General features: G+C 43.3%; 1 protein-coding gene across 7 annotated transcripts in view; it reads left to right on the top strand.

The window, feature by feature from the left end:
* The window catches only part of CEMIP (cell migration inducing hyaluronidase 1), a 169,699-nt gene extending 157,824 nt beyond the window's left edge, over nt 1–11,875 (top strand). For 5 of the 7 annotated variants that reach the window (XM_079954188.1, XM_079954187.1, XM_079954189.1 and 2 more), the window contains exons 23-29: nt 46–257; nt 890–1,075; nt 4,026–4,230; nt 5,129–5,212; nt 6,488–6,645; nt 9,203–9,303; nt 10,287–11,875. In XM_079954188.1, coding sequence (XP_079810314.1) covers nt 46–257; nt 890–1,075; nt 4,026–4,230; nt 5,129–5,212; nt 6,488–6,645; nt 9,203–9,303; nt 10,287–10,414 — 1,074 coding nt within the window. In that variant the 3' untranslated portion in view covers nt 10,415–11,875. Of the gene's footprint in view, nt 1–45; nt 258–889; nt 1,076–4,025; nt 4,231–5,128; nt 5,772–6,095; nt 6,686–8,910; nt 9,176–9,202; nt 9,304–10,286 lie in introns of those variants that run through there. The other 2 variants (XM_079954191.1, XR_013833212.1) reach the window with 2 other exon arrangements.
* The last annotated feature ends 552 nt before the right edge of the window (nt 11,876–12,427 follow it).

Raw genomic sequence — 12,427 nt, 5'->3', positions numbered from 1 at the left:
AAATCTCTTAAAAAGGAAGTAAGTTTTGCTTTGCTTTGACTTCAGGTGTACATCCAAGCCTACAAATCAGCCAACCTGAGAATGAAAATAATAAAAAACGACCATTACGGACATCCTCTGTACTTGGAGGGGGCTCTGAGTAAGAGTGCCCACTACCAGCAATATCAGCCTGTGATCACTCTACAAAAGGGCTACACCATCCATTGGGACAAAACTGCTCCCGAGGAACTGGCTATCTGGCTCATTAACTTCAACAAGTGAGTGTGTGGCCCGTAAAAAACAGCATCTCGATTGAGGAATATAGCTTCAAGTTGCTAAAGAAAGCCGGGGTGTGTGATGATGATGTTATAATAGCCATTGCATTCTTCCAGGCCTGACATCATTGTTCCAGGAAACCCTCTGCAAGTTTTACCATCTTCTCACCTAAACATCCAAGTCCCCTTAGAATGGATGTAAAGAAGTCATGCGATAAATATTTGAGGCATTGCGTGGGCCAAGTTAATCCCTGACTCATAGAAGGTGGTGGCTCACTACAGAGAAATTGCTCTGTATTGCTATAAGGGATCTTTAGAGTCTTTGGAATTGACTCTGCCCAACATGTAAACATTTAGCCCAGGCATGTCCAAAGTCCGTTTTGGGGGCCTAATCTGGCCCGCCAGTCGATTTAATCCGGCCCCCGTGGCAGTATATGTCCTGCAGTAAAATCCTTTGAAAAGCAACTTCAATCCTAAAAAAAAGCTCTACAACTTTGGTTGGCCCTCATGCCTCAAATCTGACCCTCTTAGAAATTTTTTTTAGCCAGTTTGGAAGTAAATGTTTTTTATTTTTGGAGTGAGTGGGATTTGACTTGCGATTTTTATTGTTGCAATCATCATCATTATCATTTTAGGAATGATTGGATCCAAGTTGGGCTTTGCTATCCTAAAGGGACGACGTTTTCCATTCTCTCCGACATCCACGATCGCCTTTTGAAGAAAACCAGCAAAACAGGGACATTCTACCAGGCTCATGAGATGGACAAGCTTGAGTATCGATATGCTTCCAAGGGATACTACTATTGGGATGAGGACACTGGGTAAGGAAGCAGCAAGCATGCCCCCCCCCCCCCGTGTCCTAAAGCTCTCTTAAGCACAGAATTGCTTTGGAGGATTGTAGAGATGTGTTGGGTGCAGGGTTGTTTTTAATGGATGCACAAATGACATCCTTGTGTCTAGTCTACATGCCATCTTTCAGATTCAGCTCCGGTGGCAATTTCCCCGTCTTTGGTGATCATTCCTCTTCATCAAGCAAAGCCATGCCATTTTGGGTCCCTCTTAACTTGTTGCAGAGTTTTGACCACCTTGTCATATGGAATGATCGATTTGCATAAGAACGTGAATTGGGGATCAGCTCAATGGCCGAGTCCAGCATCCTGGGCTCACAAGAACCAGCCAGATGACCCAATGGGAAGCCCATGAAGAGAATTTGAGCACAACAGTGCTATCGCTGCTTGCGATTCCCAGAAATTCAGAGACACACAACTTCTGACAATGGAGGTGGAGCATACCCATTATGGCTAGTAACCACTGTAGCCACGATTTCGTTTGTACCCTCTCTGTTTTTAAAATAATGGGGGCCTAATGGTATCCTCATTGGGTGGCGCTGTGGGTTAAACTACAGAGCCTAGGACTTGCCAATCAGAAGGTAGGCGGTTCGAATCTCTGCGACGGGGTGAGCTCCCGTTGCTCGGTCCCTGCTCCTGCCAACCTAGCAGTTCGAAAGCACATCAAAGTGCAAGTAGATAAATAGGTACCGCTCCGGCAGGAAGGTAAACGGCATTTCCCTGTTACAGATAGGTAGCTGTGTTGGTCTGCCATAGTCAAAACAAAAAAAATTCCTTCCAGTAGCACCTTAAAGACCAACTAAGTCAGTTCTTGGTATGAGCTTTCGTGTGCATGCACACTTCTTCAGATACACATCTGAAGTGTATCTGAAGAAGTGTGCATGCACACGAAAGCTCATACCAAGAACTGACTTAGTTGGTCTTTAAGGTGCTACTGGAAGGAATTTTTTTTTGGCATTTCCCTGCACTGCTCTGGTTCACCAGAAGCAGCTTAGTCATGCTGGCCACATGACCCGGAAGCTGTACGCTGGCTCCCTTGGCCAATAAAGCGAGATGAGCACCGCAACCCCAGAGTCGGCCACGACTGGACCTAATGGTCAGGGGTCCCTTTACCTTTAATGGTATCATCAAGCACTGTTCATAGGACACTTATACAGAATCAGACCATTGCATACCACCCAAATTTCACTGATGAAAACAGGGACTTCCTATTCCATTTTTTAATTATTCCCTGCCCATTTGCACTAGGTTGCCCCAGCCACTCTGGGTAGCTTCCAACATATAGAAAAACACAGTAAAACATTTAAAAAACTGCCCTAAACAGGGCTACCTTCAGATAACTTCTAAAGGTTGTATCTTATCTCCTTGGCTCAGGGGGGGTCACATAGCTCCACGCCCTCCAACATTTCTCTGATGAAAATAGGGACGTCCTAAGGAAAAGCCGGACATTCCAGGATCAAATCAGAAACCGGAATGGCTTCTGTAAGTACGGAACTGTCCCTGGAAAATAGGGACACTTGGAGGGTTTGCCACTGGCTCCTCTAGTTCAGTACTGTCTACACTGACTGGTAGCAGCTCTCCATGGCTTTGGGCAGGGAATCGCTCTGGGGCTGACCTGGAGATGCTGCCAGGGATTTAACCTGGGACCTTCTGTGTGCAGTGTAATGCTGCACTACTGAACTGTGGCCCCACCGCAAAAAGGAAGTGACAGCCGCTTTGTTACGTCTGGACCATCGGGTTGGCAGCAGGGAACCAGCGGTAGATGGGCAGCCAGCTAATGGGGTGTTGGCACTAGCAGTGATCTGCAGGGTGTGTGGCAGATCAGTGTCTGCTGGTCTTCAGCCATCTGCTACCTTCATTTCCTCAAAAATGCCTTTGCGCCTACTGGGGCCTGGGGCCACTTGGAGGAAATGAAAACGGGAGATAGCTGGAGCTTTGGCTGCCGGAGAACTTTGCTTCATGCCAAGCTGCCCAAAAAGTGTTGTTTTGTTTAAAGCAAGCAGGCTGCAGTGGTAACATGGAAAAGTGGAGGTCATTGACTGTAGCAATAAGGATTAGATAAATAAGAAGATCAGCCCCAACACCCAAAAGGTTTGAAAAGAAAAAGCTGGCAATCAGTGGCAGTGAAGGGACTGGGTGCCGGTTGGAGATTTTGCCCAAAACAGCTGGAGGGTGCCTAGCTGGTACTGTCTGTCTTACATAAAAAGGTAAAGGGACCCCTGACCATTAGGTCCAGTTGTGACCGACTCTGGGGTTGCGGTGCTCATCTCACTTTATTGGCCAAAGGAGCCGGCGTACAGCTTCCGGGTCATGTGGCCAGCATGACTAAGCCACTTCTGGCAAACCAGAGCAGCGCATGGAAACACCGTTTACCTTCCCGCCGGAGCAGTACCTATTTATCTACTTGCACTTTGATGTGCTTTCGAACTGCTAGGTTGGCAGGAGCTAGGACTGAGCAACAGGAGCTCACCCCGTCACGGGGATTCGAACCGCCGACCTTCTGATCGGCAAGTCCTAGGCTCTGTGCTTTAACCCACAGCATAAATGTCAAATTTCTTGAGCAGCCTCTAATAGTATGAGATGTAGTAGTTGCACCTGGAAGTAAGAATGATGCATAGGAGAGCACCTGCCTGGGATGGATGAATAGAAATGCTTTTATCAATGGGCCACGTAATTCATTTAAAGCATGCTCAATGAACATATAAACCTCCCCCCCCCAAAAAAAAGATGTTTTCCCCTTCCAGAGATACAGTTCCAACATCCTTAACAAACCGGTTCCCCGGATTCTTTGGCAAGAGCAATGCACTTTAATGGTGCAGTGGAAGGGTTCAATATGCGCCATTTCCAGGATGAGCTTCATCCTGTTCCGGCTATGGCAGCGTCAGAGTCAGGGACGCTCACGGCTCTTCCATCTTTTCCAAAGGTTGCTGTTTCTCAAGTTAAAGGCTCAGCACGAAAAGGAGCCATTTGCCTTCTGCTCCGTCAGAGGTTGCGAGCGAATCAGGATCAAAGCCAACATCCCCAGGAAAGCAGGGTCCAGCGACTGCCAAGCGAGAGCCTACCCAAAATATGAGGAGCAACCTTCAGTGGATGTGCCAATGCCCAAAAAGTTGCCAAGCACACACCTGGTAAAGTAGCTGATTTGCTGTTGCCATTTTCCTGGGTCTTTGTTTCCGATTAAATCAGTGGATAATTTTCCTTCTGGAAGCTCATCAAACATACATGGTTGTGAATGGGTGTTGTGAATGGCTGTTCCAGAGGCCCATTCACAACATGAAAGGAACGCAACCCACAGCGGTGCATCTACGCATGCGCAGGTTGCAATTCGCCGCTTCTGCACATGACGTCATTTTGTGCATCTGTGAGTGGCGAAACCTGGAAGTAACCCATTCCGGTACTTCTGGGTCACCGCAGGACACAACCTGAAAAAACGTAACATGAAGCAAATGTAACATGAGGTGTGACTGTACTTCAGTCCCATTTTATGGGCAAAGTCTTAGTTTGCCCAAAGTGGAAAATCAACATTGCTGTTGAGAAACTAGGAAGCTGCTACATACTGAATTAGACCATTAGTCCACCTAGTGTAATATTGGCTACACTGGCTGGCAGCAGCTCTCCAGGGTTTCATCTTTGCTGTGTGCTACTTTTTCCAGGGGTCGGGGAGGGGATACCTGGGATTATACCTTTAGGGTAGGGGGAGCAGTGTACAACAGCTCTCCTCCACTGGCTGTCAGAAGAGGGGGTCCAAAAGGCTCTCCATTTGCCTCCAAACGTTCTGAATGTCCCTTGTCAGATTTGTAGATCACTCCACGTAAGACTCCCCCAAAATTGCCAAGGAGTTAAATTTCTGGCAAGACATAAACTGGGGACGCCTCATTTGAAATAATATTTTGAGGCATTTGAACTGAACCACATAATGTGTGAGTGTAACTCCCAAAATAAATGTATGTTTGAAAAAAAGCATGTCTAAAAGAATGGTTTTGAAAGTCAATAGAAATACCAACTTTATTTTCTGTTTTAAACCAGAACAAGGACCATTTTGTAGAACTGAAGCTGGATAGCTACAAGACCAAATACTTCCATCTCAGGGATGACTTTGCGTATATCTCAGTAAGTCTTTCTTTGCTCTTGAGTAATGTGCTGTATTTTTAACACACTATGTTTTAGAAACTTTTCATTGTATTTTAACATAGCCAAAAGTTATCTTCTATGGGACACAATTTGTAACAGAATATATATAAAATATGCAGTTGAGGAAAGAAACTCGAAATAATTGAGAAAACTAACAGATCTAACAAAGACTTATCTGGAAAAATCTATATTTGTTCCTGAATTCTTTTAAAGTACTGTTGAATGGAATCTGAATGGATTTCGTATTACTAGCAAGGCAAGTTGATATTCAGAATTGGGCTTAATTTTCTACCAAATCATAATTAAAGCTGGACTTTGATGTTTGATTTTATACATGAACACACGCTCCTTGGTTGGTATAAATATTATTTTTTTACGTTTCGCTGCAATTTGGAGCCAGTCTTATTTTCATAGCAGCAGCAATAAGCTTGCTGCCAATTTGTTGTTTTCTTGTCCTAATGCCCAACAAGACTGCCTTAGAATCAAAGGGGGGGGGGAGGAATATCCTGCAAGTTTTTAATATGCCATCATTACAGTGGTGCCCCGCAAGACGAACGCCTCGCAAGACGGAAAACCCGATAGACGAAAGGGTTTTCCGTTTTGGAGGCGCTTCGCAAAACGAATTTCCCTATGGGCTTGCTTCGCAAGACGAAAATGTCTTGCGAGTTCCTGCAGGGTTTTTTTCCTCCCCCCCCCCTTTTTCTAAGCCGCTAATCAGCTGATCTGCTAAGCCGCTAAAAGCCGCTAAGCCGCTAATAGCGCTAATCCGTCAATGGGCTTGCTTCGCAAGACGAAAAAAACACTAGACGAAGAGACTCGCGGAACGGATTAATTTCGTCTTGCGAGGCACCACTGTACTCAGTTCTTTGGTCTGTTGGGACACCTCACCAGCCTGTTTTGCCACGTCATTTTCTAGCAGTACTTTTGAGCATTACTTGTTCAAAAATAAGTTTTATGGGGTTGCTAGATACTTTATATTTCATTTCCCTGCCCCCTTTCCATCAGTGTTTCCAGATGCTTAATACATATGAAAATGGGGTGTGTGAAATACATAAATTTTGACTAATTTCCAGTGTTGCGCTTTAAATCAACAACACAAAGTTAAACGTAAAAGTTTCGAGGTCTGCCTCTCTTTTTCTTTTCTTTCTTTCATACACTATATTTCAAACCAGCCTCTACTTCTGAAAATCCAGAATTATGAACTGTTACTGCTCTGGCCTCCCTGATAACAGCAAGAACTGATTTGTTTCCCAGGTTGACGGCAGGAAGTTTTATCTCTCCGAAGATGGTATCCAAGTAGTTGTGATCAATGGGCATGATGGGAGATTTGTTGACCGGATGAGTTTCAAAAACTCCGTTCTACAAGGAATCCCAGCACAGATGATCAACTATGTCAATAACATTCGGGAAAAGTAAGTCAATGAGAAATGAGGGCATTCAAGTTCTGGAAAAGTGGATAAACTCTTTGAGCAACATTAAAATAACAAAATAATTTTTTTTTTCTTCCAGTAGCACCTTAAAGACCAACTAAGTTAGTTCTTGGTATGAGCTTTCGTGTGCATGCACACTTCTTCAGATACACATGTATCTGAAGAAGTGTGCATGCACACGAAAGCTCATACCAAGAACTAACTTAGTTGGTCTTTAAGGTGCTACTGGAAGAAAAAAAAATTTATTTTGTTTTGACTATGGCAGACCAACACGGCTACCTATCTGTAATTAAAAAAACAAACCAACTGTCATGCAACAAAGTTCGATGGAAGCTCTTTGCCCCCCCCCCCATCCCTTGGATCCAGATCTACAGATTCAACCGCTTGTGGGCCAGAAGGTGTTGAGGAGGGAGCGTCTCTTACTGGAACCCTACATGTAATACCTTGAACTGTGCAGGTGGCTCCTTATATAATTGTGCGGTGTTCTACGTTGTCAGCTTTAACAACATAATTACAGTGGTACCTCTGGATGCGAACGGGATCTGTTTCGGAGCCCCGTTTGCATCCTGAGCAGAACGCAACCCGCGTCTGCGCGTCACCGCTTCTGCGCATGACGTCATTTTGAGTGTCTGTGCATGCGGCGAAACCCGGAAGTAACCTGTTCCGTTACTTCCAGGTCGCCACGGAACGCAACCTGAAAACACTCAACCTGAAGCATATTTAACCCAAGGTATGACTGTACAGTGGTACCACGGGTTACATACGCTTCAGGTTACAGACTCCGCTAACCCAGAAATAGTACCTCGGGTTAAGAACTTTGCTTCAGGATGAGAACAGAAATCGTGCTCTGACGGCTCAGCGGCAGGCCCCATTAGCTAAATTGGTGCTTCAGGTTAAGAACAGTTTCAGGTTAAGAACAGACCTCTGGAACGAATTAAGTACTTTACCCGAGGTACCATTGTATACATTTTCTGGACCAGAAGGGTGGAGAGGCAGAGACTGAAGCACAGAGGGTGGGGGGAGCAGTGGAGTTCTGGATAAAAGCAGGTGATTAGCACTCCTCGAGCCAAACCACTATTGGCGAGTATGCAGAGACAGCTGACTACCAGGAGTAGTTAACCTTTTTATACCTACCTCCCACTAATGAATCTTTCTTGATGGTAAAATTTCCTTACCGCCCACCAGTGCTCAATGGAAGGATTCAGCTTGTGCCACAGAACCCCCTACCGCCCACCTAGAATCCTGAAACGCCCACTAGTGGGCGGTAGGGACCAGGTTAACAACCCCTGGGCTACACAAAGTCAGCACAGAACAGGGACACAAATGTTCTGGCGTTGCAAGAGGAGAGGATGGCCAGGAAGAGAGTGATCATGAAAATAACTAATTACAGCAAGGCTTGAACATCTTAACCGGTTCAAGCTTGCATGTGAAAGCAAAAAAACCAACAAAAACTGAAAGATGGAGCACTCAACAGAAATAATGGGCAATGGATTATGGGAAGTGGTGTGGTCTGTGTCATCAACTCATGCGTGCTATTCTTGCTACAGGGCCAGCACCCTCATGGCAACATGGAAGCCATGATGGTTTCAGAAAGTTAGTGTGGAAAATGTTTTTTAAATAAACACGTTTTCCCACCCAGGCCCTGGCTATACTGTGAAGCAGAATTCACTCTAAAGTGAGTTAGGGATGTTCAAGGACTTAGTTCAGTCTACATTTTTAAGCAAATCAGCATGATTTGCACTCCTCAAACTAATACGTGGATCAGAATGAAGTTCTTCTTTGAGACTTTGCACCAAATTTTGCGGCATAGCTCTTGGCTCAAAATATGCATTCATACAAATCTTGCGATTCCCCACAAAAAATAAATATGTGCAGAATAACACAGAAACAGGATGCAACATATTTATCAATACAGTACCTACAAAACAGACATGAACCAGAAAAAGGACTTGATTTGAGAGTGGAAATTGCCCCATCCTGATTAATGTTAAAGACACGTGTGGGAAAACCCATTCTGCACTAACCCTCATTTAATAAAATGTATCAACTGTGTTACTGGTGGGGAAATAAAATAAACCTCAATGCTGTTTACAAATTCATTGTGAGTTATGCTTTTTGATACGGCATTGGGTAGGCATTTGCTGTATCAAGGCAAAATGCATCCAGAGATATTTAATCCCCCCCCCCCAAAAAAAAATCTGTGTTCTGGCACATATGGACTAAACATTCTTGGGATGTATGGAACAGCTGGAAAACCTAGTGGCTGTAGATGTAGCCTAACAAGCCATCGTATAGCAGCCATGTGATTTTCTCATTGCTCCTGCAAACATTATACATACCAACCATTTCTGATAACAGATGTAAGGTGACCTAATTGGATGTGCTTGTTAATCTTCAGAATAAATTATGCATGCCTGGCGAGACATGATTGAATTGATGCAGGGACCAGCACCCCAAAGTTACACAACTGGTAGCTTTTACCAAATTAAATCACTCAGTGGAAGAATAGATGGTTTATGGATGCCTTTGTCTCCTGTAGTTCTATAGTGGTGATGACATCTAAAGGAAGGTTCGTTTCAAGAGGTCCGTGGACTACCGTCCTTGAGAAACTTGGAGCACAGAGGGGCTTTAAATTGAAAGGTAAATAGCTGTTTTATAAAAGAACCTTTGTTATAGTTACATTTCCAAGAATTAATAAGGATGTTTAAAAGTGTTGATCGTTTCGGTTTACTGTGTTCTTCAATCTTTGGCCCCCAGGTGATCATCCTTGACCGCTGGCTAGGGATGATGGGGCCTGTAGTCCAACAGCTGGGGACCACAGGACAGAGGGCTAGAGGAAGTGTTGTACCACTTCAGATTTCAGGCTCAGCAGAACTGAGCTGCTGGATCTCCACTGAGTTTAAAGATGCGAAGGCTTAGAGAATTCATGGGGAGAGAACAGTACCTCAAAAAGCCAAATAATTTTTAGGAAGGGAGAATACCTCTTTAACGAAACAGGCAGCACACCTTTGGGCTTTTGTGTTGGAATGGCACTCTGAAATAAGATACTGAAATCAGGTGGTGGTTGTTTTTTATTTAATGATCCTCAGAATTATTTCTTTGCATCCCCAAGCATGGTTGCATTTCTGTTGCCAAAGTTTGGGTTCTTCTCATTTGGGCAAGACTTCAGTTTTCAGAGAGAGGCTTTCATGCTTTGAATAGCTTCTTTGCCTCTGTTCCTTAGCCATGCCTGCATCCTCTTGCCCGGATCTTTCCTGATCTGCATTATACATTCTAGCCGAGCTTCCATTACTGTGGTTTTAAGCATTCTCCAAACATTATGGAGATAAGTGACCCTCTGACTTTATCATTCAGCTTCCTTTTTCAAAAACCAGTACCTTCATTTTTGAGAAGCCTCCCCTTTTGAACTGAAAGGTGACTATGTTGGACTTCCTTGGCAGCTGTCCACTTAGAGACATGTTGTATTTGATAGCACCGTGATCACGGTTCCCAATCGGTTCAAGAAGACTTATACACCAGGTTCTTTGCACCATTTAAAATTATGTCCATGGTTGCCTCCTTTCTTGTTTGTTCCAAAGCAGTCATTTGGAGGTTCTCAACTATCCTTTTTTCCTTTCATTCAGATAAAATGGGTTTTGTTGGATACAAGGGCACCTTCCGGCCCTTCTGGGTTACGCTGAAGACAGATGACGAAGCAGTGAGGATTTTCCAAGCTCTGCCAGTTCCAGTGGTAAAGAAAATGAAACTGTGAGAAAGTGACCTGCATTGTGTGTTCCTGCTCATTAGCACGCCCTCAGTGGAAAATGCGTTGAGGTACATGGCGTGCTCAAGATGTAGTATATTTTGATGATGTACATAGAAGAAACCTTATTGTGAATGGGTTAAATGGCCACATCAGACAACCAACATTCCGTAGGCAGTCCAGAATACAGTTAGTAATAGCTCTGTTCCTCTCACAAGCGTATTTGTGATAAGAAAGGTTTGATTTCACATCATGTTGCCTTGGTGTACTGCAATGGTCTCCTTCATGTCTGTCCGTAGGAGTCTCAGGTTTTGAATCAGTAGAAATGTACAAAGTGTTCCTTCTCCGGTCTCAACTTTACAGTCTCAACTTTCAGACACCTACTCAGGAAAAAACATACACTTCTAAGTTGAGCTCCTGGCTATGTATATATGAAAATGTAAGCAGAAGTCCGTATCAGACACAACGGCAAAAACTGAAAATGCTTTGGTGATCTCCTCACAAACTTTCTGGTGTGCTGGCATTCAATGACAGCAGGACACTTCATAAGCACCGACTGATATCCTATTTCTGCCTGTGCATCAGCAATCCACTGAATACCTGAATAGCGCGGTTGTTCAGGGTATTGCAGAGGTTGCTGGATCTTCACAAAGAGTCTCTTGTGACAAAGGACCAAATCACTGTGGCCAAGGATCAGCTTATGAAGGACAAATGTTATCAGTTTCTCAAAGAAAAAATTGTGCTTGGGCTTCCTGTTACCAGCCACTTTTTTATTAATAAAAGCACATCAAAGTATGTCCCCTCACCCTGACAATATGTAACTGCTTCAGAAGTGAGGCTGTCACCCAGAAAGCTTTTTAAAAAAAAAATTAAAAAGGGAGGAGAAAATATTTATGGGTCATCAACAAACTGCCTTCAATGTGTACTTTTTTTTAACTGAGTGACTGATTGGTCTCTACTAGTAACTGACCATTCGCAATCTGTAAAATTGCTTTTCAAAGGTTGCATTGTAGAAATACTGCTTTCTGAGAGCCTTGGGGAGGGTTGTGTGTTGTGTGTGTGTGTTTGTCACTCCAAGTATTCTACCCGAAATAGCTGGTCCTTTTTCGGAACTAGATGTATAGTGTTTTGTATATTTTCTTAAAGCTCCTGCTGAAAAAGATTTAATTTTCTATTAATTTATTGCAAAAGGCACAAAGAAGATTAAAGCTGAAGAGATAAATGCTGTTATGGGAATTTTTTTTTTTTTGTACAATAGGGTAAGGTCATGGAAATGTTTCTTCAGCTAATCTGCTTTGCACTTGAAAACTTCAAAGGGCTGCAGAATGTGGTACTTCCCTTGGCAGCCTGTTTTGTATGAGGACAAAAACTCTTGGAATGTTACTTCCAAATGTTTTCGCTTACAACTTAATTAACATTTAGTTGTTTGGAATACACATTTATTGGAATAAAATTTCAATGCAACTCTTACATGTGTGTGTACTGTTTACTTGTGTTGGATTATTTTATAACAATGAACTGATAGCACAGACCATCATCACCCACAAACAATTGATATAAACCTGCCAGCATAATGCACATTGACAGTCAAAGGATGGTGTCATGTCATGTCAGGTACTTTGCCACTTGAGGCACAGCGCAAAATAAAACAAAAACACACACCCCTTCCATACACAGAAGCTGACAAGCTCTCTTAAATCAAAGGTGAACTCAAGCAATCTTCACTTTCCAAAATGAGATAACCGTCCATTAAAATTCACACTTCCAAGTTTCGCAATACAGTTCCCTAGCCACATAACGTGTACAAAAATGTACACAGTGAGGTAAAGTGTGCATTTTCTTTTGCATATTTTCACTAACATACTAACATCGCTTTGCAAAAAAAAAAAAAACCAGGTACTAGGCAAAACTGCATTAGGAGAAACATTAAAACACTGATGAGTTTTCATGAGAATTTGTTTTTAAAAATAACCTCAAACTGATATGGAAATGTGGAAAACGAGAAAGAATACTAAAAATAAA

This window comes from Podarcis cretensis (genome assembly GCF_951804945.1).
Source record: "Podarcis cretensis genome assembly, chromosome: 14".
NCBI classification, from domain to species: domain Eukaryota; kingdom Metazoa; phylum Chordata; class Lepidosauria; order Squamata; family Lacertidae; genus Podarcis; species Podarcis cretensis.
This window is presented reverse-complemented; position numbering and strand designations above follow the sequence as displayed.